General features: G+C 43.3%; 1 protein-coding gene across 7 annotated transcripts in view; it reads right to left on the reverse strand.

Moving 5' to 3' along the window:
* Positions 1-8,404: 8,404 nt before the first annotated feature.
* The window catches only part of AKAP12 (A-kinase anchoring protein 12), a 31,564-nt gene continuing 12,567 nt past the window's right edge, over positions 8,405-27,401 (reverse strand). The window contains exons 1-4 of one of the 7 annotated variants that reach the window (XM_075087935.1): positions 27,023-27,137; positions 14,426-18,255; positions 11,714-13,642; positions 8,405-11,062 (exon numbers count right to left, since the gene is read on the reverse strand). In XM_075087935.1, the coding sequence (XP_074944036.1) occupies positions 11,054-11,062; positions 11,714-13,642; positions 14,426-18,205 (5,718 nt within the window). In that variant the 5' untranslated portion in view covers positions 18,206-18,255; positions 27,023-27,137 and the 3' untranslated portion in view covers positions 8,405-11,053. Of the gene's footprint in view, positions 11,063-11,713; positions 13,643-14,425; positions 18,256-20,763; positions 20,783-25,425; positions 25,587-26,790; positions 27,138-27,401 lie in introns of those variants that run through there. The other 6 variants (XM_075087933.1, XM_075087936.1, XM_075087937.1 and 3 more) reach the window with 6 other exon arrangements.

Genomic DNA, 27,401 nt, shown 5'->3' on the forward strand with positions numbered 1-27,401 from the left:
TTCTGATGCTAAGATAATGGTGACAGTAGACTGGAATTAGAGGGTAGGGAAGCCAAGCAGCTGGCATCCCTTTCTGGGGCAGGGGGCATTGACAAAGCAATTGGAAATGGGGCACAAGCCCTCAGCCTCTGGAGGTGACTCCTGTCCTGAGTGAAGGAAAGGTATCCCTTGAAGGAAGGAGGATATATGTGAGTCACCCAGGCAAGTGGACCACCATGGAGAGACGTATCCAGTACCTGAGGGAATTCACTGTGCTGGAGGTGATTTATGATGACCTGGACAATGAGCAGTTACCCAAATATCCAGATGAAGTCAAGTGCACAAAACCCATGTGGCGGAAGTTTGTGTGGAGCGCATCATTGGCAGTAATGACCTGGAAAGACAAATGGTGGATTAATTGGCTGGCCGACTCTGGCAATACAAAGGAAATCTCTCTTCCTCTCTTGTCTTGGTTGTGGAGAAACTATCCTGGAAGGACCAGCAACTCAAAGAGCATACATCCTACTCCCCACCCTCACAGACTAGTATCTCAGCCATTAGGAGTAAGCGTTCCTCTGCTCAAGAGAAAGGATGTAGTGGATACACACCATGGGACACTCTGTGGTTTTACCTGCATGACCATGGAGACAATATGAGGAAGTGGGATGGAAAATGTCCCTCGACCCTAGAGGCACAGTTACAGGAGTTGTGACGAAAAGCAATCACAAGAAGGGGTTCTTCCAGGAAAATTGCTGCTCCCGTTTCCACTCAGCAGTTCCTCAGAGAGAGCAGAAGGGCTGATTTTAATTCTGATCTTAATAAAGGGACTTTTGAGTCACATTTACAAGAAGTGAGTAACGAGTACTATGAACAGGACTAGAGGGGCCCTGCCTCCAGCCAGGTGGAGGAAAGGGACAACCAGGTTTACAGGACTGTGTGGATTTGATGGCCTGGTGCATCAGACCCACAGGAATATAAGGCTGTGATGGACACCGATGCACAGTGCACCCTAATACAATCAAGCTGCACGGGGTCAGAACCCATCAGCATTGCTGGAGTGACAGGGGGATCCCAAGAGCTAACTGTATTGGAGGCCGAAGTGATCCTAACCGGGAATGAGTGGCAAAAGCACCCCATTGTGACTGGCCGCGAGGCTCCGTGCATCCTTGGCATAGACTACCTCAGGAGAGGGTATTTCAAGGACCCAAAAGGGTACAGGTGGCCTTTTGGTATAGCAGCCCTGGAGACAGCGGAAATTAAACAGCTGTCCACGTTGCCTGGTCCCTCGAAGGACCCTTCTGTTGTGGGGGTTGCTGAAGGTCAGAGAACAACAGGTGCCAATCGCCACCACAGCAGTGCGCTGGCAGCAATATCGCACCAACTGAGGCTCCCTGATTCCCATCCATGAGCTCATTCATCGACTGGAGAGCCAAGGAGTCATCAGCAAGACCTGCTCACCCTTTAATGGTCCCATATGGCCAGTGCAAAAGTCTAATGGAGAATGGAGACTAACAGTAGGCTATTGTGGCCTAAACGAAGTCACTCTGCCACTGAGTGCTGCTGTGCCAGACATGCTAGAACTTCAAGACAAACTGGAGTCAAAGGCAGCCAAGTGATGTGCCACAATTGATATCGCTAATGCATTCTTCTTGATCCCTCTGGCAGCAGAGTGCAGGTCACGGTTTGCTTTCACTTGGAGGGGCATCCAGTACACCTGGAATTGACTGCCCCAGGGGTGGAAACACAGTCCTACCATTTGCCGTGGACTGATCCATACTACACTGGAACAGGGAGGAGCTCCAGGACACCATCAATACATTGATGACATCGTCATGTGGGGCAATACAGCAGCAGAAGTTTTTGAGAAGGGGAAGAAAATAGTCCAAATCCTTCTGAAGGCCAGTTTTGCCATAAACCAAAGTAAGGTCAAGGGACCTGCATAGGACATCCAGTTTTGGGGAATAAAATGACAAGATGGATGTCACCAGATCCCAATGGATGTGATCAACAAAATAACAGCCATGTCTCCATCAGCTAGCAAAAAAGAAAACACAAGCTTTCTTGGGCATTGTGGGTTTTTGGAGAATGCATATTCCAAATTATAGTCTGATCATAAGCTCTCTCTATCAAGTGACCCAGAAGAAGAATGATTTCAAATGGGGCCCTGATCAATGACAAGTCTTTGAACAGGTTAAACAGGAGATAGTCCATGCAGTAGCTCTTGGGCCAGTCCGGGCAGGACAAGATGTAAAAAATGTTCTCTATACTCTACACCACAGCTGGGGAGAATGGCCCTGCCTGCACCAGGGGAGGCTTGAGGTTGACCCCTAGGGTTTCAGAGTCGGGGATACAGAGGGACTGGGGCCCACTATACTCCAACTGAAAAAGAGATATTGGCAGCATATGAAGGGGTTCGAGGCACTTCCGAAGTGGCTGGTACAGAAGCACAGCTGCTCCTGGCTCCCCAGCTGCTGGTGCTGGGCTGGATGTTCAAAGGGAGGGTCCCCTTATACATGATGCAACATGGAGTAAATGGGTTGCACTGATCACCCAACGGGCTCAAATAGGAAACCCCAGTCGCCCAGGAATCTTGGAAGTGATCATGGACTGGCCAGAAGGCAAAGATTTTGGATTATCACCAGAGGAGGAGGTGACACGTGCTGAAGAAGCCCCACTGTATAACAAACTGCCAGAAAATGAGAAGTGATATGCCCTGTTCGCTGATGGGTCCTGTCGCCTTGTGGGAAAGCACCGGAGATGGAAGGCTGCTGTATGGAGTCCTATATGGCAAGTCACAGAAACTGCTGAAGGAGAAGGTGAATCGAGCCAGTTTGCAGAGGTAAAGGCCATCCAGCTGGCCTTAGACATCGCTGAACGGGAAAAGCGGCCAGTGCTCTATCTCTGTACTGACTCATGGATGGTTGCAAATGCCCTGTGGGGCTGGTTACAGCAGTGGAAGCAAAACAACTGGCAGCACAGAGGCAAACCCATCTGGGCTGCCACATTGTGTCAAGATATTGCTGCCTGGGTGGAGAACCTGGTTGTAAATGTACGCCATGAGGATGCTCAGGTCCCCAAGGGTCAGGCCACCAGCAGGTGGATCAGGCTGCCAAGATTGAAGTGGCTGAGGTGGATCTGGACTGGCAACATAAGGGTGAACTATTTCTAGCTCAGTGGGCCCATGACACCTCAGGCCATCAAAGGAGAGATGCAACATACAGGTGGGCTCGTGATCGAGGGGAGGACTTGACCATGGGTGCTATTGCACAGGCTATCCATGAATGTGAAACTGTGCTGCAATCTAACCAGCAAAGCGGGTAAAGCCTCTGTGGTATGGGGGATGATGGCTGAAATACAAATATGGGTAGGCTTGGCAGATCGACTATATCACACTCCCACAAACCCGCCAAGGCAAGTGCCATGTGCTTACAATGGTAGAAGCAACCACTGGATGGCTGGAAACATATCCTGTCCCGCACACCACTGCCTGGGACACTATCCTGGGTCTGGAAAAACAAGTCCTGTGGCGACATGGCACCCCAGAGAGAACTAAGTCAGACAGTGGGGCTCATTTCCAAAACAATCTCATACACACCTGGGCCAAAGAGAACGGTATTGAGTGGGTGTATCACACCTCCTATCACACACCAGCCTCTGGGAAAATTGAAAGATACAATGGACAGTTAAAAACTACACTGAGAGCAATGCGGGGTAGAACATTTAAACACTGGGATACACATTTAGCAAAAGCCAACTGGTTAGCCAATACAAGGGCATCTGCCAATCGAGCTGGCCTTGCCCAGTCAGAACACTTACGTACTGTGGAAGGGGATAAAGTCCCTGTAGTGCACATAAAAAGTATTCTGGGGAAAACAGTCTGGGTTATTCCTGCCTCAGGCAAAGGCAAACCCATTTGTGGGATTGCTTTTGCTCAAGGACCTGGGTGCACTTAGTGGGTGATGTGGGAGGATGGAGGAGTCCGATGTGTGACTCAAGGGGATTTGATCTTGGGTGAAAACAGCCAATTAACTGAATGGTATGCTGTTAATTGCTATATAATGTTGTATGTCATCACTACTATGGTTGCTATATGCCATGTCAATGGTATCATGGTGGGAATCTCCCAAATTAGTTTAAAAAAAGAACTTTCCTTGAACCAAGCGAAGTGCAGTGGTGATGGAACAAGGACTAACTTCAGCATGCAATAATCCAGTACCACACACACCATCTCTCTGGCCCTGAAAGACATTTCAGACATTTTTCAGGGGTGGTCCATAGACTAAGACAATGATAAACAAAATCTGTATATTCTGTTAAAGGATGAGAAGGTGGGTAGGGGTTATTGAAGTTGTATTGGATAGTACGGGACGTGAGCATGACGTAAATGGTATGGAATAAGGGGTGGATACTGTCATGGTTTTAGCTGGGATAGAGTTAATTTTCTTCACTGCAGAGGGCATAGTGCTGTGCTTTGGACTTAGTATGAAAATAATGTTGATAACACACAGATGTTTCGTTGTTGCTGGGTAGTGCTTGTACTAGCCAAGGACATTTCCAGCTTCCCATGCTTGGCCGGGTGCACAAGAAGCCGGGACGGGAGGGGGCACAGCTAAGAGAGCAGATTCAAACTGGCCAAAGGGATATTCCATATCATGTAACATCATGACCAGCATGTTAACTGGGAGGAGCTGGCCTGGGGTGGCAGGCAGCAATCGCAGCTTGGGGACAGGCAGCGTTGGTTGGCAGGTGGTGAGCGGTCATATCACTTGTGGGTTTTTTTTCCCTTTTCCTTTATATTATCATTATTATCATAATATTAATTATCATTACTATTTTATTTTAATTATTAAACTGTTCTTATCTCAACCCACAAGTTTTTTTCCTTTTGCCCTTCCGATTCTCTCCCCCATCCCACAGGGGTGGGGGGAGTGAGCAAGCAGCTGCGTGGTGTTTAATTGCCCACTGGGGCTGAACTACAACAGACATCATGTTCAGTATATAAGCTGGGGGGAGTTGGCAGGGGGGCAGTGACCACTGCTCAGGGGCGGTTTGGGCATTGGTTGGCAGGTGGTGAGCAATTGGTCATGCATCACTTGCTTTGTATATTCTATTATTATTATTGTTGTTGTTATTATTATTATTATACTTCATTTTATTTCCATTATTAAACTGTTCTTATCTCAATCCATGAGTTTTCTCACTTCTACTCTTCTGATTCTCTCCCCCATCCCACTGGGGCAGGGGGGGAACAAGCAGATGTGTGGTGCTTAGTTGCTGGCCAGGGTTAAGCCATGACACTGTCTTTTTGTTGTGTTTTTGTTGTTTTTTTTTAATACATATACTTTTGTATAAAGAACTATAAGCAATACGCCCAGCCTTTGCCACCCCATTCATACTGATGCAGGTTCTTCCCCTGCATCTGTGAGGCATTAACTGGCTCTACTGTGGGGAGGAGAGAGGATGTACGAGCCTGAATCCAATTGTAGGATCAAGACAGATTATGCAAAAATCCAGTAAAAGCATTTACCCAGCAGGGAGATTTATGCCAAAGAGAATAATGCTATTTTCAAGATTGTCCAGCAAATACTGTACTTTAGAAGAGTTCTTGTCAGCTCCAGAATAAATGGCAGGTAATATTTGTCTTTGTAATTCTTAATTGCTCTCATGAAATGATAGTGAAAACACCACCTGGGAGATGAAAAAATCAAATGTATTTGGGCTAAGGGAAGTTTCCTCTGAAGAAACACCCACATTACCACCCAGGGGCTGTGGGAAGGCTACTTTTCCAGTCAGCATCTCAAACAGTTTGGCTGACATTTCCCCCTTGCCATACCTTCCCCAAGCCTTCCCTCAGAGCTGTAACCCTCCAGCCTCCTTTAGTGAGCCAGCCTTGAAAACTTTGCTTTTTCCAGCCACCCCTTCAACAACAAAAGCAAGTAAGATTCAAATCCCAAGGTCAGCCTCCTTCCATGTTTGCCTTCCTCCCTTGGTGTCTTGCCAGAGGGTCTCGGCACACACAAGAGGCAATCCTAGCACTCGTGGTGAGGGCCAGATGCACAAGCATGCGAAACACACTCTCTCCCGATGCTGTACAGAGCGGGGGCAGCCTGGGACCCTGGATTGCCTTGGGGCTGGGCACCCTGAAGCCCTGGGCACGAGCTACCCAGGTAGCTACTCTCAGATACTGGCTGAGCATCACCTCTGGCTTTTAGTCTGTGAGCCTCATGGCTACCACTGGAAAGGTGAAAGGGAGAAGTGTTAGTACAGGCAGTTGTGCGTCAGGTTTTCTGCTTCATATAGCTGTTTCTATGCGACACAATAGACACTACTGACTATGTCACACTGACCCTGGGACTGTCTGCTGAAAATCTCCTGGAAATGTGTTTAAAAATTCACCAGGAACCTGCTTACCAAGCAGAGAGGCAGATAGATAGCTCAAGCAGGGGAGAGGAGCCAGTGTCTCTGCAAGGCTGAGGGACCACAGGAGACCGAGACAAGGGACCAGTCACCCAGGGAGGAGGCAGGGATTGCTGTTGGGCTGCTTCCTGAAGGCTTCTTGGGATATTTGCCTTTCAGGACAGCAGCTGGCCTGTAAATTTCTTGCTATTTTTTACAATTCCCTCTTGTCTAGCTGCTTAGAGGAAAAGGCATCTTGCTGGTTATTCTTTCTAGTCCAGTGCCTTCGTAGGAGGGACAGGGACATATCTGTAGGCTAGATTATGACTACAGGTTCAAGCTGCCACAGGACTTTACACAGAGACTGTCCCCAGAAAGCAGCTCCCGTGGTGTGCTGGACTTCTGTTTCCCTCATTTCGTCATATCATCAGTCCCAGCACCAAAGACTGCGACGTGATTTTTTCAAGCTCTGGGAATGGATTTTACTACATCCTAATCTTTCATTCTCTTGTAAAGACCAAATGTAGTGTCCAACTAGAAATTATATCAGCCCTAAATTAGATATTAATATTGTGGTGGCCAAGCTTCCATCTTGTTTGCAGCATCTTAAAATGTTCAAGAGCTAAGAGTTACCCTCTTTTACCACACCTCATCTATCTCCCAGAAATCAGGACTCCAAAACCTGTGCTTGCAATCCCCCTGGCCTTCTGTTCCACGTTGCTCCTCATTCCAAACCATATCCTCTCTTGCAGGGCCATCAGCCTCCTCAGGCCTGCTCCCCTCCCATGTGGCAGTGTGAATGACAAACATCCAGCATTTGGCATCCAGACATGACCATCTCAGGAATCCTCTGTGCTTTTGGCAGACTGCCTGTCCATCCCCAGGCACTTGCTGTATCCAAGCTGTGCAGGTTCCTCAGTGAGCACAGCTGCCTCCCATATGCTCTGGATCTGAATGGGAAAGCCAGATCTGCTTCCAGAGCTTCAGCTAATAGGCAGGACACTCAAGCAATAAAACAGCCTTACAAAAGAGAAAACAGCACACAAACCTCCCTGGGATGCAAGAGACTTGGTCTCCAATCTCTACTTTGATGACTGCTTAGGGACTTCATGTTAACCAGTAACAGGATAGCATAAATGCATAAACCTTGCAGAAGGACTGGCAGAGTTTGTGTGCCTTGAGCAAAGTCTGGTGGGACATGCTGGTTTGATCTGTACCTACACTGCCAGAGTTGGGCAGTGAGATCAGTCATCTGCAGTATGAGCCCCCTGCTGCAATACGAAAGCAAGAGGAGGGCCAGGCATCCTGCACTGTTTCAGCATCCCTGCGCTTGCTGTGGCCAGTGCGGGTAAGTATTTGCAGATACTGGATCTTAGCTGTGTCAGGAAGGTAAATGTGTAGCTTTACAAAACAAGCTCAGGTGTGAAGCTATGCAAGTCTTTTGCAATACAAATGCTGCTAAACACCCTTAGCCATAGCACAAAGACAGCTGTAAAAGTGTTATGTTTGAAGCCCAAAGCCTGCAAACATATATCACACGCACCTCCAGACGTTTGGTGCCATGAGTGTACCCCAGCTAAGCAGAAGTCAGGGAGCCTAGAAGATATAATTTATGGTCTTAAGGTCCTTAATCTGCTACTCTATGCCAAATTTTTTGTGGACTTTCACATTATTGCTTTGTTGATTGTTTTTTATACCTCAGTTACACTGGCAAGGCATATGATTTACTAATTTTTCATTCTCGCTTACTGAATACTGTTATTTAGCTTTAATTTAATGGAGGTTTTTTCCCTCAGTCTTCTGAAATACCTTATTCTTATTACTTCTTCTGAAGTATGCATATTTTATAGAAACTTACAACCAAATCGCAGTTTAATTCTGTAATTAGTTCCTTTAATTCACATCAAAAGCTGAACGTCAGTCAACAAAAACTGAATTCTTAGGAGCAAATTTAACTCTCTGAAGATGACACAACCATCAGAAAAATAATTTACACTAAGCAAGCTGAAATAAACACCACATACACATGTTAAAACAAATTTGTAGTTGTATTTTATTTAACCAATGAAAATCTACCTTAAAAACACAAATTTGGTAACCCAATACATTGGATTAAAGAAAGCTTCAAGCTTTTTAAGCACAAGCCAGAAGCCACAGTCTCAAATGAGAGTTTCAGAGGCCAAAGCAATACGCTGGAACAAAGTAGTGTCTTTATTTGGAGGCATGCTCCTTGCACCCTTAGCGTGGTTTCAGGTACAGTATTTTTTTAGCTGTCAGTTATAAGAAGCTTTTGTATTTGTTTTACAGTTAAGTTTGTTGCATTGCTTACCTAGGCCCCAGCTTAATGGAGAAAACGGGCAAGTTTAAGCACTCGCCTGTCCAATTACTACCAACAGACAATTTACATTGTGGTAAAGCTAGCTTTATTGAAATGAGGTTCAGACAAGAATTAACTTTACATATTATTAACAGCTTTGGAGCTACAAACATAAGAATCAGGATTACACAGGTCATGCTATTGTTATTTCATTTTACCTGCTGCAGTTATTGCAATATGGCTTAACGTACGTAGGTATACAATTTGTACAAATTCAGCCAAGTTTGCACTTGTGAGGTGTTATTAAGAGCACGATTAACTTGCAAGCCAACTTAAACCTGTGGAAACCAACCGAGGTTGCTGGAATTACCCAAAGCTAAGGGGGAAAGCTGCCGCGAACAATGGACAGAGATAGACTGGATTGTTTGAAACCACATTGTTCAGCTTTAAATATTTATATAATTTGCTCTGAGGTAAGGAAAAAATCTTTTGATGCTTCCATGCAGGGCAGCACCAGATGGTGCAATCACACCAGTGCAATCAGTCGCATTGCTTGCTGTACGTGCAGCCTCAAGGAGAGGCAAGCACCTGCCATAACAAGAGCATTTGTACACTAAAAGTTGAGTTTTAAAATAAATTACTATACAGGTAGGATAGTGAGCTATTGTTCAACTTGATGGGCGTCGGTTTCACAAAGTGCGATCTGTAACCTTCACTTTAGAAATCAGAGCAGAAAGTACGGACTTGTACCCCATGTTTGATTTTAATGTAAACAACAAAAGAGAGGACCAACTCCTGATGTTGACAGACAGCCCAGGACTCTCAGTTTTAGGACTTCTTTCCATTGTTTCCACCCTGCTCATTCCGGTCTACAGCTGTTGTCAGTTAAATTCACCTTATGCGAAGGTTTTTAAGATCTCAGCACCCTAAAGGTCTCATCAGCTTTTTGCAACCCAAGGCAGAATTCATCACCAAGCCTGTACCCTCCTTCCTACTCCCCACTCACAAACCAGGGAATTGATAGGAGCGGGGAAAATTTCAGGAAATGCTGTGGTGGGAAAGAGGTTCAGGCAGGGGTTGGGAAAGGAGGAATCTTGTATGCAGGAAGGATGGTAGATGGTGTGGGTGAAGGCTTAGGGTTGGACAGGGCAGTGATGAGAAATGAGCAGACTCTGGAATGGGCGGGTGGGTGGGGGTTGCAATTTGAGGGTTGTGGTACTACTGGGGTTGCTACATGAGCAAGAGGTCAGGGAAATGCTAGGTCTGGAGGGTTCTCAGAAACCAGGGACTGTAAGTAGAAGTGATTGGTGGATCTGACACTGGTCAGGGCTCTCCTTGTGTTTAGAATTATCATAGTTCTACATTAAAATCAGAACTGGGTTTAGGAAATACATATAAATATTCAAAGCAAGACAGCCAAGTTGAAGTGATTTTACAAGGGGGAAAACCTGGAACAATAAATAGGAAACTACACATTATCAATTTCCGCTCCAATGGTATCAATTTCCTCTCCAGGCTACTCTAAAAAATTCATTTAAGGGTATGCCTAAATGGTACAGAAGTATCATACCTCTACATTAAAATCAGAACTGGGTTTAAGACATACATATAAATATTCAACACATTACAGTCCAGTCCGGAGACCTGAAGTCTGGAATAAAAGAAAAAGGGTATTCTCAATCTCACTTCAAGCTAGACTGGAGAAGTAATTTCTGACTAAATCAGGCCTGCACAAATCCAACTGAAGGATGGATAGAGATACCTGAATGGGACTGAAAGGCAGACATCTTGAGCATCTTGCTCAAGAATTTGTGCGTGATCCAGTTCCTGCTCTTTGTTAAAGACACATCTGCTACTCGGCCAGAAGTCTTGTGTTCTCATCAGTCAGCCCTCCTCTTCCCTCTCACACACAAGTCAAGCAGCACCTACAGCCACTCGTAGGTCAAATCAAGGCAGCTACAGAAGATGTGGAGGGTACGGGAGACTGTAGAAAGAATGTAGGGGTATTCAGGGATGAGTGGAGGGATTCAAGAAGATGGGACAGACAGGACACACGTTAAGTGAGGGGACAGTGATAACTGTGACACAAATTTTAGTGGTCTGTCCGTTCACTCAGTTGTGCATCTCCAGCCTAAATGGTGTATTTTTGGCAGAGGCAAATGACCTTCGAACGGAACACACGTGTGGATGTAGCCAATATTAAAGGCATTGTTTTTTAATAGAAATGACAAAACGGTGAGGTCTTCAAAAAAGCAGATGTTAACATCCAAGAATAAAAGGGTAGTGAATAAAGCTCCTGGTTCTGTCACAGGATTGTCAGTTGTTCTAGGACTGGCATCTCTCTAAATGCCACATGGATGCTTAGCACATCTGAAAGAAAGGATAACAGTAAAAAAGCTTTATTAATGACAACTCACTCACTCAAGAATATCTTATTTTCCCAAGCAGTTCTCAAAGATAAAGCCAAAGGTCTCATGACTTAGTTAAGCAAGTGCAGTAAGTGTCCTCAGTAGAGACTATACCCATCATTGCTGATTCAGATTTCACTGAAGTGCAAAGAGCTTTGGTACATGAGGCACTCCAGGTTTACCATGGAAGGCAACACTCATGCTTTTTAGGATTTTAAAAAAAGCTTTGTTACAGAGGAAGCGTGTTTGCGGGTTAAATTCCATACATTGAACATGTGCCATATGAGTGTGTGTCTAGGAAAACTGGAAACCACATTTTCTACCTCTCAGAAATATCATCCTGAACTGCAGGCCAAGTCAAGGCCATTAAAGTGAGGGTAGCTGTACAGAAAAGAAACAAGGTGTTGAGTAGCCAGAGAGAGAGGCAGTAAAGTGAGAAGGAAGGGGGTGGGGGGAAGTCTGTGGCCTGTTGTTTGGACTGGGAAACAGTTGCCTTTCACCAGAGTACAAAAAAAAAAAAAAAAAGAAAAAGAAAAAAGAAACAACAGTTTTAGAGACCCCCAAAACTATTTTGGAAAAAAGAAAGGAATTGCTGGCTAAAAATGCTACTTACATTCAAGGCCTCAGGAGCCACCAAGTTCTGACTTTGCAGACTATCACAAGATGTTTCTTCTTGGCAACTGTCATCCTCCCATATCTGTGTTTTCCCATCTTCCACTGGCAGGTGATGATGCTCTTCCTCATCTTCTCTGCTTGTTTGTTGACCTATATGTTGGTCTGGGATTTCCATAATCTGCCCAGCTTCTTTTTCCCTTAGTTTTGGTGTGTGTATGTCTAGGGGGTCTTTGGTTGAATCTTCTGAAGTAATTTGTTCTAGTGCTGATTTCTGAAGTCCCACACTTTCCCCTGAAAAGTCTTCGGGGCTAGTCACATTTGTTAAAGAATTCTGACTTTGTCCATCTTTTAGCATCTCAGAAGTTAACAGCATGTCTTTTGTTTTTTCCACAGTTGCATGAATTTCTGCAGACTCTGTTAACGTAGTAGTTTCCACTGTTCCCAATTGCTGGAGCTCTTGTTCTTTACTCCGTATGTCTTCCTCTTTTACTGGAAGTTGACGAACCACTTGAGTACTGTGCAGATGTTCAGGTATATTTGTATCTGATGGGCTTTTCCCTATGGACTTAATGCACTGCTCTGACTCAAAGGCAGCTGACTCTTCTGTTTCTGCAAGTTTGTGAACAGCCGTCTGGATAGCATTCAATACAATTTTCGTACTCTGGGACTCTATAGCCACAGACTGAACAACATCCTTCTCAATTTCCGCGTGGGTGAGAGACAGACTGTCACTTAGAGGAACACCATTTTGTTCACGTTGCCCTGTACTCTGGGGTCTCTCTTGCTCCTCTGATATTCCATTCATGGTAGCAGAAGTTACTTGAGGCTCAGGTGCTTCTGCACTACCAAGCTCCACAGTTCCACAGCCTGAATAGTCAACAGTGGTAACTGGGAGCTCTTCAGAAGCCACTTGCTCTGGTGTGGTTGCCAAGGGCTGTATAGTTTCAGCTGTTGTGCCTGCAGGCGTTACGGTTTCTGCCATGACATGGTCTTCAACTGCTGCAGCTGTTACAGGCACAGGCACTTTCAGAGCCTCCAAGCTTTCAGCCTGTAGGAAGGCTGAGTCAGAGACTTCCTCTTGCACAGTTAAAACCTCCTGCTGGAGAGCAGTTGAACATTCATCACCTCTCACAGCTTCCTGTTTTCCAGATTCAAATACTTCTTTGGCTCCTTCAATCAATTGGTCATTTTTGTTATCTTCTTTCTGAAAGTCTTGACAGTTTGAGGTTTCTACAAGTTCTTGTTTTTTTCCCACAGTCTCTTCTTCAGCTAAGCTGCTTAGTGTTTCACATTTCTTAGGACTTATGTCAGTGAGGACAGTGTTTCCATTTTCAGTGATATCTGGGCATGTTGATGCTAAATTAAATACACTGTCTGCTTCAGTCTGCGTGGGAGCCTCAGCAGCAGTAGTATCACTCCCTAAGCGTGTTTCGGTTTCAAGCATAGCATCTTCCATTTTGCCACCCCTGGTTTCATCACTCTGGGATGGGATTTCAGTTGTCTCTCTGCATTGTGGCTCTAGGACTTCTGCTGTAATGGGCCTGTCGGCCCCATCCCTCATGCTCTGCTCAGCATCTGCAGGTGCTTCTGAGCCAATTGATTCTGAAGGAAGGGCAGAGGTTTCTACCTCATTCTGCAGTGGAGCCTCAGTAACGGTGACTTCTGTGCTTTTTACTCTGAGGAGTACAGCGTCATCTTCCTCCTCCTCTCTCTGGACAGGTGCCCTGCTAGAAACTCCTTTAGTAGAAGCCTGCTCTTGTGAGTCTAAGTCTTCATCCTGTCTTTCGGGTTTAACAGGGACCATAGTGACAACTGCTTCTGTGCACTCTGGTCCCGTGGTAAGGGTTTTGCCCTCTCCTTCAAGCTGCACAGGCTCTTCAGCTGCAAGCCCCAAGGAAGAGGTTTCATCCTCTGTCTTGTCCTGCACCTGCAGAGAATTGCAACAGACCTGTGAATAAGGGTACAGGCAGAGAGCGACCAGGATTTTTTTTGGTGAAAAAGCACCAGAAGAAATGACCAAAAGAAGGAGAGTTATGCGAAGAGCATGAGGTGGTGAGCCTCGAATCTCAGTATCATCAAGATCCCAGCTTGTGTTCAGTTTCTCAGGACAGACAGCTCATTAAACAAAGGGCACCCTAAAGCATGGGACAGCCAAAAGCACCTGAAACAAAGACTAAGCCAGGAAGAGGGTGGGGAGGTAGGGAACAAGGTAGGAACATATCAGCCACAATAACCCCTGCACTTTTAAAGCTGGAGGTAGTGGCGCCATTTCATTTCCTCCCTTTGCAGAGGTATCTCAGCTGCAACTGTATCTCTGCCTACAACTGAAGATATCATCCACTATGTATGGTACCATATGGATCACATGTATATCACGTGTTCATATAATATCTTCAGTCACACTGTGCTGTGCAGGAGCCCTAATGGCAATTATTTCAGCACCTTTGGATCCATGCACAGCATCTCCCACTCCTGCAGAAGTGTAGGAATTGCATCCAACCTCACTCTGGACACAAGCCTCAGCGGCTGCTGCTTCTGAACATCTGTGTGCATGTGTCTCACTGGAAATGAGCTTCGGGTTCCTCAGGCTGCACAAGGAAGGTCCTTGACAGTAATACTCCCACAACCTGGTTCTAAATTAGGTATACTAGTGAACACTTGCTGATTTTTTCTTTTACAAATCAACCTTTGTGTTATATATAATACTTACTGCAGTCTGTACTTCTGGAATATATTCATCTCTTGTCTCATCTGCTGTCAACTCTGTCACAGGCAGTTTCTCTTGTTCTGAAGGCTCCTGCTTTGCCAATGGATATTCCTTGGCAGTGACCGCTTTGATGCTGTGAAACTCTCTGTCATGTGATGAAGGTTCCTCTACTGTCCTCTGCACTTCAGATATTTCTTCATGGTCTTCTCCAATGGCTTCTTCACATGCCTGCTGCTGGCTTTCATCTCTCAATACATCTACATTTCCACATCCTTCTGTGCTTTCTTTCATTACAACAGATATTTCAGTTGTCTCTGAACCTTCAGGAAGAACACTCTCTTCAACTCCCTTTTGGCCCTGAATGCTCCCTGCACTTCCCTGGGGCTGGAGGCCATCCTCCATGTGTTCCTTTTTCAAGAACTGTTCAGGCACAACAGTTTCTTGGCCTACAACATTCCCATCTTTAGCATCATCCTTCACTTCTGACTCAATTCCCTGCACTGTTGTAATTACAGTTGTTGTCATGGTTCTTTCACTAACCAGCTGTGCTACATCTGCTGACTTTACTCTTTCAGCAACTTCGTGAAGAACTTTTTGCGTCTGTTTGTCTAATTCTTTCAAATTTTGTTCAGTGGCCTCTACTTCTTGTACAGGTGTAACTTCCTCTGTAGTATCTGGGGTTTCTAACAACTGTGAAACAGCAGAAACCATCTCGGTTGTCTCCTCAGCAAGGGATACTTCCATTGTTTCTTCAGCGCAGGAAGCTTCTGCTGTCTCCTCCAGAGCTGTCACTGCTTCTGAGGTTAGCTCTAGCTCACTTGCTGTGGTGTCATCACTTACATCCTTTCTCATCTCTGGCACTGTCTTAGCAGCTACCACTGCTTCTTCCACAATAACATCAGATTCAAATGTTTTCTCAGCTTCTTTCTCTTCCTCCTCTTTTGCCTGCTCAATGCACTCTGTCAGAGCAGCAGATATCCAGGATGGTGACCTTTCTTCAATACTGGTAACTGCCCTTTCCCCTTCCACAACGGTAACAGTAACTGCATGCACGAGCCCTTCATGTGCTTGCTCAATTCTTAGGGTGTCCTCTAGTTTTTCTGCTCTCTCTTGCTCTGAAGTTCGTTCTCTCATTGTTTCAGCATCTCTCGCTTGTTGAGTTTCAATTTTCTCCTGCTCTGCTGCTTCGTATTCAGATAAAGGAACAACAGCTGGAATATCTGAATCTTCTTCAGTCATTTCTGCCATATCTTCTCTTGCTTGTTTAAGATGAGTTGGTTCTGGCTTTCCATCTGACTTTTTCTTCCTACGCCCAGGCATCAGTTTTCTGAATGGAACCCACGATTCATCTTTTCCAGGCTCACCATCCGATGTTGAATGCTCCAGGCTAGATCCCACAACAGAGTCTTCAGTTCTCTCTTCCATTCTAGTTTTGGATCTCCTTCTTGGAGTGACTAGCCTTTTAAATGATTCCCATGTTGAAATACCTTCCCCTTCGGATGGGCTTCCAGCTTGTTCTGGGGAAGAATTCCCTTGTCCTTGATCGCTCTCCTGTGAGCTAGTAAGAATTGTATCTGTTGCTGTTTCTTTGCTCTGTCCAGACTCTTCTATTTTTTGGCTTTCTTGATCAAGCTTATGATGGTCAGTTTCTTCATCAGATGATGATGATTTCCTGGCTCTTTTCTTTGAAGAACCTACACATATAAAAGCTTCCCAGGACACAGAGGTGTCAACTTTTCTTTTGGGCTCTTCTGTGGTTTTCTCTGGTTTCTGGTCCATCCCATTTTCTTTTAATTCTCCCTGATTTTCATCAGCAGTGTTTTCAGTTGCAGACACTGTAACGCTCTTTGTCTTATCAATTTCTTCTTCTTTATCGCTTTCAGAAGGTCTTCTGACACGTTTCTTGGGAGTCACCATCTTTTTAAATGATGCCCAGGGTGTAACACTTTCTCTTTTTCGCTCCACATCTGAAATTGCAACATCTTCATTTTCAGTGACCTGCATTCCATCTACAGATTTTTCCAAAGAAGGAATTTCACTCATCTCCTCAGGAGAAGAAGCAGAACTCTCTCCCTTTTGTTCCTCTGGGCTATCTGGGGAATCTGATAAGTGCTGAATTGGTTCACCCTGCTCCCCTAACTTGGATTCTTCTCTTTTGCCTTTATGTTTCTTTCCAGACAGTTTTTTTAATCCAGTGCCTGTAAAGAGTTTCTTTAAAGGGCTGCCTTGTAGTTTAGTTTTTTCTTGAGAAGACAGCAGTTCAGCTTCACTTGTGATACCTTCTGGAGGCCTCTTTCCAGCTGCTTCCTCAGGAGTTATTTCTGTGGTTATTTCATCTGGTTTGATAGTATCAGTCATAACTATGCCAGTATTTCCCTGTAGTCCTTCATCAGTGGGTTTGATTGACTGTTGATCATCCTCTGTGTCCACTGAACATTCAGAAGTAGAAAAGGACTTCAGTCCAGGAGCACCCAGAGTCAGTTTTGCCTCAAGTTCTCCGCTTTCTTTCTCCTCTGTGGTTCTACTCAGAGCTTCTCCTTCTGTGATATCTGCTGCTGTGGGTGACATTTTCAATTCTGCTTCTTCTGGTTTTTCATCAAATGTTTCTTTCCCCAGTGGAGCAGGTTTATCTCCTTCTCTTCCTTCAGATTCTTTAAGCTGTTCACTAGAAATTTCAATTGCCAAAGATCCTGTTTCAAGTTTCTCTTCAGAGGATATTTCAGTTCTGTCCTCTATTTCACATTTCTCTGGTGACTCCAGTTTTTCTCCCACAGGTAGGGCTTCTGAGGATGTTTTCAGTTCTCCATTCACACTATCAGTGATAACAGGTACCACTGACCTTGTTTTTAGTGGTTTCTCTGTCACCTCACTTTCTTTCTCTCCTTCAGTTTTTCCTTCTATTTTACCAAGATCTTTTGAGACTTCCACCAGTTTCCTTTCTTGATCATCATCTTCAGCTTTTTCCTCCTTCATGCTTTCTTTACCAACTGCTGTTGCTACTTCCTCTTTTTGTCCCTGCTCATCATGCGTGATTAGCTCTTCCTTCTCACTTGCTTCAACTCCTATGGCTGCCACAGTCTTTTCTGACTCCTGCTGTTCACTTTCAGTTTGCTCCTTCTCATGAGCTTCAATAGTTACTGCTGTCACATTCCTCTCTTCATCTTGCTTCTCAGACTCGGATTTCTCCTCCTTTTCAATTGTTTCAGTTGTTAATGTCGCCCCCTCTTTTTCTTGCTCCTCTTCTTTCGTAGGAGACTGTTGTTCATCTTCTTTAGGCTTCCTAAAACTCTTCTTTTTTCTAAATCCAGTCCATCCCTGAGTAAAAAATTTTCTTAATGGTGATGCAGTATCAGTGGCTAAGGCAGCTGACTGAGAACAAATCTCATTTGCTTCTGGTGTTTTAGGAGATTCGTCTTCTGTTTTTTCATTTTTCAGTGTGTCTTTGGTGTTGTCTTCTGCAGGAAGTACGTCCTCAGGCATTGCTATTTCTTCTGAGCTGACTTCTTTTTGATCATCAGCTCCATCAGGGACTTGTGTTTCTTTTTTTACAGTAAGCAGTTGAACTGGTTCTGATTTTCCCGTCTTTTCCTTCTTTACTGTGAATCTGAATCCAACAAATTTAAAAACCTTTTTAAAACCTAGATCATAAGACTGTGGCTCAGATGCGTGGTCAAGGTCTTCTGCGTCTTCTTCTGAAGACGGCAACTGTTTAGCTGTATGTGCGTCCTCTTTCTCAGCATCTACAACATCCTTGGTGTTTGAGTCAGATGGACTTGTCTCCATAGTTTCAGTGTCTTCCTTTGAAGTTACACTGGAATGTTCTGTCTGTCCAACTGTTAAAAAAAAAAATAGTTAGTTCATTTCTCAATTTAATGTTGTATTATACCTTTAAATATATTTATTTTTTCATTTTAATCAAACTTTCCTAAACAGACATGTTGTATCATCTGTGTGCCTCCTATGTGCTACTATCAATTTTTTTTTAAGGACTAGCTTTTTGTTCTAAGATTACTATCATTCCTTTCCTTCCTCATATAACCATACGGGTCTTTCCAAAGTTTATTTAAAAATGCACCTGTTTTGCTTATATTCTCTCATTCTCTTTCCTTCTTTTGCAGGTTTTTCGTTGGGGATTTTTAAGGGGGGGGGCTGTGTGGTCATGGGTTTTGGGGTTTTTTTACTACTTTAGGCAAACTTCTGTGAGAAAAAAAATTTAGTTCTATCATTGCTCAGAGAATATACAGAACAATGTATGTAAGTATTCATGAAGTAAATTTCAGTATCCTTTCCACGCAGAGAGACCTGTGAGGGGAAAAAAAAATTTAAAAAGTGTGTTGACCTAAAATGATGACAAGAAAAGAAAAGCTCATTTTACAGCTCTGTCCTAAAAGAATAATAAGATGTGAAAACACCCATGGGAAATTTCCTATTTTTCTGAAAACCTGTAAACCCCAAAATAGTTATATTACAACATATTTGTTTAAAAGTTCATGAATCTTGGAATTCTCCCATACGTCACATCACCACTATGTCCAGACAGAAACCTCATCTACAGCAATTCCACAATTGCTTAAAATGAATGAGGCTGTTACTATGCAAGCAGGTAAAATCCTACCCCCCCTACCCTCCACTGATCACAAATCTGTGTTTGCATTATCTCTTTCTTGAGCATCATTTGAGTTTTACCTTCAGGACACTGGCAACCACCCTCCCAGTCTTGCTGGGACAATTTAAGTATTATCACTCCCCCTGGCCATGAGCTAAGTTCAGACTGGCGTATACATTAGCCCCCCTGAAATGCAGCAGTTAAGAAGCCAGTGCACATCCAGTTTAGAGCACAAAATTGCAAACTCCCCATACCGCAAATAAGTAACTTTGGAGGGAAAAGGTAGAAAGGAACAAGGACACGAAGCCTTTAAGTTCTGCCATTTAGACACAAAAGTGAGCAGATAAAACTGCTGTTGCCTATAATGAGGATTTTAATAATAGTAATAACTGCATGATGAACACGCCTGATGATGAACAGGAGAACATGTAAAGATAAAATCCATGGCACATTCAAGACACCAAGAGATTCTTGGGCTTTGATACTGCCAGGATCTCAGTTTAACACTGTTCATGACCACTCATTTTGTGCATCAGGTAAAAGTGCAAGGGCATGACTGAGCGTGCTCTTCTCTCTGATCAAGCTGTTGGAATGCTAAGACGACAAAATTTAAAAAATAATAATCAATGTTAAACAGCAACACCTTGGGAGAAGGCATGGCTCCTTTCTTTTAAGTTGTACATGTGCTGCTTTGATGCCCGAAGTCACACAGTACACAGCTTTCAGAAGTATATGCATCATTGAACTCCCTGAAGTGATTTAGTTTTTATTTTGATTCATCTTTTACGTCAGATCTAACCCTGCAGTTGGCCCTGCTTTGCACAGGGGCTGGCCCACTGATCTCCAGACGTATCTTCCAGCCTAGATGCTTCCTCAATTCTGCTTGCCTATGTCCCCTTTGAGAAGAATAGCATCTTCATAAGCACGCAGACGATGCACTCTAGGTAAGGCTGAAACACAACTAAAAAACAAAACTAAATCTACAAGTAATACTAGCTCCTAATAGCTATGCAGAGGGCAAATTATGTTTATATTCACTATCAGCAGCCTGCTGGTTGTTGTTTCTCAGTTGACATAAGCAAATCTTTTTATTTTTTCCTTTATTTAACAGTTTAAAATTACTTTAATTGTTAACCCTTAATTCACTTAAACTGACCTCTGTTAACACCCTAATTCCCTGAACATTTTAAAACAGAGATGTTCAAACCAAGTAACTTGTGAGGGGGTGGGGTAAGAAGAAATGGACATTTTTCTGAAGAAGCCAGGATTATTACTGCATTGGTAACATGCCTCTTGCAAACACCAGAACGCTCCACGAGCGAAAATAAGTGACTGCAAGAACGCTTCAGTCAGTGAAGGGAAATAAACTTGTAAGCACAGCTAGAAACAGCAATAAACTTTTGAACTCTTTTCCTTTTAAGATGGTTACCAAAGAAAAACTTATGTTCTTATTTTATTAATATTTTTGGACACTTATGAATCAAACTTTGTGTAGTTGTACGCCGAGACTACGCAAGGATAAAGCCAAGGAACCACTTTTGTATCTGTGCTCATTTATTCTTGGGCCCAGAAAGTCATTGTCTTTTCTGTCAAACCGTGTTACAGCTTAACAGGAATTCACGAAGCCAGAGGCATTTCTTCAAACACTAGGGTACACGTGACATATTTTATAATTATTTAGCAACAGGTACTTTAATATACTCTATAATCTTTAATATACTTTAGATATACACACCCATGGATAGATAGGTAAAGGTGTATTAACTCTTCTCTTCCTGGGTGAAGAAGTTGATATTTCTTCCCTTTGTCTATGCTACAAGTATTTTTCTGGCTGAACCAGCTATGAAACTAGACACTGATCATTCAACATTAAATAATTTTTTTTTTCCATGAGCCAGGCCTCTTCGTACTGCTGGTGGAAACAAGGTCTATAGAGTCTCCCTTCTGTTCTTCCTCAGTCTTGCATTAAGGCCAACGTGCTTACCCTTAGGCATATGGAAATCTCTATCTCCATCTGACATGACTCAGACAAAGGTAGAACAAAAAAAACATGGGGCTGAGAGCCAGTGAGGAATGCTGGGTCTAAGCGGGAAAGACCAGAAGCAGGAAGGCAGCAGGAGTGGAGGAAAGTTCAAAAGACACTCTTGACTCATTGCAGGCAACTGGCGGGCAGCTAGAGACACACCTTTCTACAGGTTCCCCTTTCCTCTTGCAAACAGACCCTGGGAATGCATGCCTACCGTTTGAAAATCCTGAGATTTCAAAAAAATACAAAAAGTTGCAGTTGAGGTTGCATTTTTTTTTCCTGTTCCTATAAAACAAATTTCGTGCTTAAGATGAGTTTCAGGGGTTTACAAGTAAACAGGATGACTTAAGAGTGGAACGATAGAGAATATGAATCAGTGAAGTGTTCTATTTCTAAGTCAGAGATAAGATGTAAGACTAGTGTATAAAGCCATCTCTTCGTATACATGATAAGCATTCAAAGGACTGTTGCTTATTCTACCAAAAAATTGTTGTGTTCTTAACACCCTAAGACAAAGACTCAGTATCTGTAAAATGCTTTGCAGGTAATAGTTATTCAGCTCTTTTCACAAAATCTGCAGGTATGAGTATATATTAAGACAGTGAATGCCATCATAGAAATAGAGAACACAGTTTCGAGGCACAGTGATAAGCTTTCAAAACAGTTAAATCAGGCTGACAGCAGTTAGGCCTTCCTTGTGAGCCCAGCAAACGTGCTACCTTGCAATATTTCGTTGAATAAAAAACTTGCAAAAGGAAAAGCTAACAAAAATATTGACCAACTGAACATGTACTTTTAATAGCAGCCTGAAAAGCTGCAACTATCTACACGTCACATTTCCGTCACTCCCTTATAGTGCACAGAGGGTATGCTTGAGACTTAGCCCAGGTACTACTCCTTCAATTCCACAAAAAGCATTTAATCTGTCCAGAAGGTATTTCACCCCCAAGGTAACAGCTGACATCCAAGCTCTGTGTTAAGAGACCTGCTGCTGTTGCTCCCAGTCTCTACTTTGTCTGCTTCTTTCCCATTTAAATTGCTGGAAGTCTTTTAAACTGAATTTCTGATGCCCTTTCTCAGCATTTGAGGAGAGAGGTGCCATTCAGAAAATTTGCCTGCATGCTGCCAGGAGGCTGCCACTCTTGGGCAACAAGCCTGCAGTGCAATATATCTCCAAGCTGTACCTCCACAAGACATACCCCAAAGAGCATTTTTATATCCAGTGGGGCACAAAAGAAATAGGAGACCCAAGAAATCAACTGTACATGCTGAACTTTATATTTAGCAGTCAGATTCTTTAATGACATTTTTATTAATGACATTCTTGGTGCCCAAACATTGTTAGTGCACTTCTGAATGCAAAGCAAACTGTGAGTACCTCCACTTCGAAAGCTTTGGAAGTTATTTACACAAGGTATTGCTGTTCAGAGTACCGCAGCATGCCACTGCCACAGGTATTTTGACAAGATAACTAGCACTTTCTGAATGAATTTATACAATTTGAAAGCATCTTTAAGAAACACAGGAGAGCCTCATCAAAATACCCCCCAGAAAAAAAAAATTAAAATCTAGTAAAACATTGCTAGGAATACAATTTCTTCAGGTCTGTCCTGAGCAGGGCTGTACTTCACCAGCTGTGGGCTAATCAAGGAAAACAATACAATAAAAATACATCCAGAGGTAGTGATAAAATCATAGGTCATATCATAAAATTGATCCACTTTGTTATTTAAATCCACTGTGGCTAAAAACTAAAGCTGAAAGCCTATTTTAACTGCTTACATCCAGTTAAGCTTTCAAACAGTTTTAATTGAACCAAGGTGGTGCTTGTGTTTTTATAATGGCAAGTGTTTTGTTTTATTCTGAAAGAAACATATGAGATTGACAGTCTTAGGGAATCAGAAGTGCTTGATTTCACAGTTTCATAGGTAGCTTAGTCTATGGTAAGAATTTATTTCTGTTTTATCAGAATTATACTGATCAGGTGTTGGAAAATTAGTATTTTCAGAACAACTGAATTCCTGTCTCATCCCATTAAAAATGAAATTAATAACACTTCTCTCTTAGTAGGCTGATAGACACTTTTGGCAGTGCAACCTAACTGCTCCCACCATCTCATCTGTCTCTAGAAGAGAAAATGTGTTTCTCCCCTGGTAGTTGCCAGAGGGTTAAAAAAAAAAAAAAAGCACTCTGCAAGAGTTAAATCCACTACACTTCATGTGCTGGCAGTCGACCATGTCAACATCTGGAGCTGGTTGACTTTTCCCCCTAAGGATTTGCAGCACGGCGCTGGATTTTTTCCATGAATTCCCTACATTCTCAATCCCTCAGATGGATGTCACACACACCCTGCACCCGCCTTGCAAACTCCACTAGCCACCAAAAGGCTCCAGAGGACTTTGTGCTGTTTTCCTTTATTCACTGTTTAAGCATTTAGGGCCAAATTGAGCTTTCTGTCACATACAGAATACTCTCAGTGGATTCACAAGGGCATAAATGAATGCTGAAGCCATAAGGCTGAAGGGGTATTTTGCAGTCATTTGCTGCCAATGTATCTAGATTTGCCACGAATACAACTTGTAAAAAAACACCTACCGCTCTAAAACTCATATGACACTGGAACAGGAGAAAGCAATTTAAAACATGAATTTGAACTGAGTGTCCATGATATACCTAGCTTTTATTCTTTAAATGCAGTTTTCCCTTAACTGCACAATTCTTCTATTAGTTGGAAACATGTAATGGCAAAGTCAAGAAAGGGTAAAAACTGATAAAAATGGAGAAGCAGTAATTAAAAAACAAAACACAGTCTGAAATGACCACGCTTTTGAAAAACCTATGCTGAACAGATTTATTTAGAATGAAGTAGCTATTTGGAATTATTATTGAAATGGAATACTTCAATTTAAAAAAGCAATCTGTGCTTTTAGGTTTTCATTGCAAAGTGTAAGAATTGGATATTATACCACAAACCATTATTCTTTTGACCTCAAGTTTCGGGAGGTTGGTTTTAATAAATCAAACACCCCACTCACTTTGCAGTAACAAAATTAAGCAGAAATATGTCCAGGTGTTACCCTTCTAACTTCTTCCTTTTTTAAAAACTACAATGCTTCAAGGTACTGCTGCTTCTTGACAATATATTTCAAAAATTCTTCCTTCCTCTCCCTCCTGTTCACCATATTTGTTTCCTCTTCGATGTACAAATACTTCTTTCATGGAAAGCACATATTACTTCCTTCCCCATTCTATTCACTCAATTATTTTGAAGGACTGACTTGCTGTGTTAGTTGTAGGGCAGGGTCTCTTTCAGAATAATTAAATAATGAGGGAAGATTTACAGACATTTTTGCATACTAGATTTCACAATGCATACACACACTTCATGGGCTTTCAAATCATGTTCTTCTTCCAAAGTGTTAAAACGAAATACCATTAAATTCTCTGGTACTTGGGTGGCAACTGAAGAGTTAAGTTTAAAAATTTCACATACTTTTACATCCATTTTTAAAAGCAGGAAAAGAAGGAAAATGTTGCAAAATAGCTGCAATTTTTCATAGCTTAGAACTCCTTAAGAAAGCAAAGGCAAGGTCCCCAGAAAAGGACATCGTACATAACCCCATGTGAAAGTAACTTTAAAAGAAAGCACAATCATTTCCGCTCTGATGCTATAACATTCCTCACAAACCTTTTATTTTTAGAAGTTTTTGCTTTAGCTGAACTTGTCTGCTCCAACCTCAAGACTAACTTCTCAAATTCCAGCAAGGAAAGTTATACATTTCATTCATTCAAGATTTTAAGATATTTCTCCTTTCATTTCAATGTTTCAAGAAACAGCACTTAAAAAAAACCAAAAAAACCCACCAGTAAAGTTCCTCTACAATTGTTTTGTTTGTTCTTAAACCAGAACGGTCATTAGCCATGGCTTGGATATACAGTTACTATAGTTAAAGATTCTTCATTAAATTAACTCACAGTAATAAACTGCTCTCAAACCAGTCCAGCTGTTCTGCTTGGGAACCAAACCAGCATGCTACAAATATTTATGAAATTTCATGGTTACCCTTGCTGTCCATGTCTCACATTCAGTGACTTGGTTCCGCTTTTTAAAATAAAATGTACTCACTAAGCGTAAGACAGATGCAACTAGCACTCAATTATTTGCATTTAAAAAAAAAACAAAACAAAACAAAACAAACAAAACAAAACTGCTCCACCAGGAACAAGGACTGGATAAGCAATGTAGGTCAGTAAACGTGACATTTTTTGAGAACCACTAACCATTAATAAAAATGCACAATGAAAAAGAAAAAATTTTCTTTGTCAAGAAGACTGCATAAAGAGTGACATAAGCGTCACAGACAAACTCACCACAAAGGAGACATAGCTGCGTCTGCAGAAATTAGACACACGACAGCTTAAGATGCTCCCGCATACCAATAAGGAGAGGTACTCTGTCCCTTCAGAGAAACAGTAACTTTTACTACGAGGTAGATGCAGCTCTTGCAAAGCACACTACAGAAGTTGTGCTGCTGTGAAAAATCAAAGTTTCCACAAGAATTATTAAATAAGGAAAACCTCAAACGAGCAAACTGTGCAACCCTATAAAGAGATGGCTTTTGAAAAACAGTTTAACCTTTAATTACTAACAATAAAAGGAAATTAAAAAAATAGAGAACCCTTGAGGAAAAAGACTCAGCATGTGATAAGCTCATTAAACATCAAGTTTAATGAAAACCCTATTGTAAACGGCGGTAGGATACCTCCTCCCCTACTAACTGATTCAAATCACGTACAGTCCTCCCCAGGGTCAGCTCCAAACGGAGACGGACTTATACAGGCTTTGTCGTCAATATGTATTGTAACGCTAAAGTATTCTGCATGAATAAACCCCCACTATTTGTTGAATTCATTCACTAGTTAATAAAATCACAAGTAAAGAATTATTAATACGATGAAATAAAAAAGGTCTCCTAGATTGCTAGACATACATCATCAATCTGCGAGAAATTCTGATGCAAATTAGTTATCTTTAGGAAAAACGTGGGGTTTGGCTTTGTTCTTTAAATTTCATAACGCTACTTTGTTTCCCAGAGAAAGACTCGAGCTTGTGCAAAACCAGCAGCGCAAGATAACATTTCTTCCTTTTAATTCTTTGCTCCTCCGAATGCTATTATCTTTTCGGAAAGCCCCATTAGTTTATGGTGCTAGCTCTCACACTTCAGTGGTTCACCCACTACTTTCTTAAATAAGACGTACAGACTTGGATGCACACAGCATCTGAGCTTTAGATACCACAGGCTGGGGTCCTGCCGCCACACACGCCTGTGTACACACACAACCCCTGCCACGGTGTTAATCTCCCCTGCATTTGGCTTCATTTCTTTCATGTAAATATTTTCACAACATATAAATGATGCCAACTTCTACGTTTCCTTCAGTTTCACCAAGTTGAGCCCTTGAGATATTTCACTGCGTTCTCTCTTGATATACCTTGATTATCAAAACAGCATCGTCAATACAGTCACTATCTTTTATTTCTGCTCCTCGATTTCACATACCACGTCACATTCTGGTACCGCAGAGGAAAAACCTAGTTAGCATCTTCGAATATATAAAAGCCTTGTATCACAAATGCCACATCAAACGCCCGGTTGAGGTGACAAGAAATTTTAGAACTTCATCAACCTTCACGTGGAAACGGTTCTCATTGCGACAGAAATACTTAAACCAGACCTTCTAACTCCTGAGGCACCGCCGCGACACCTACAGTGAGGGGAGCAATACTTCCGAGAGCCGCCGGGCCGCTCCAGGACGCCCGCCGCAGCTCGCCGCCCCGCAGCAAGTCACGCAGCCGCTGCGGCGCCGAGCCCGCACGCGCCGCACGCACAAAGCCCAGAGCCAAAGCCGCGGCCAGAAAATAAAGCCCGGCGCGCGCCCGCACCTCAGCGCGGCCGCGCCGCCTCACCCGGCGCCGCCCCGGTCCCGCCGCCGCCGCCTCGGTTACACCCGCCACCAGAAACCTCCTTCCCACGGCCTGAGGTGGTTGTTCCTCCTCCTCCTCCTCCTCCTCCTCCTCCTCCGTGCGCGGCGGGGGGTGCCGGGGCGGGCCCGACGCCCCGGGGCGGGGCGGGGTGGGGGCCGGCCCCGCCCCTCTCTTCCCACCGCGGCACTGCTGGCAGTTAAAATCGTCACGCCTCAAAGTATCCGCCCAGAAACTCTCGCTGCAAGTATTTATTTTCTTCCCCTGCGAGGAGAGGAGTAAGGAACGGCCCCCTCCCAAACAGCAGGCACCCCAGCTCCTGCTTCTGTCCAGCCCGCACCTCAAGAGGTGCTCGTTAAAAGCC

This window comes from Phalacrocorax aristotelis, chromosome 3 (assembly GCF_949628215.1).
Source record: "Phalacrocorax aristotelis chromosome 3, bGulAri2.1, whole genome shotgun sequence".
Taxonomy (NCBI): domain Eukaryota; kingdom Metazoa; phylum Chordata; class Aves; order Suliformes; family Phalacrocoracidae; genus Phalacrocorax; species Phalacrocorax aristotelis.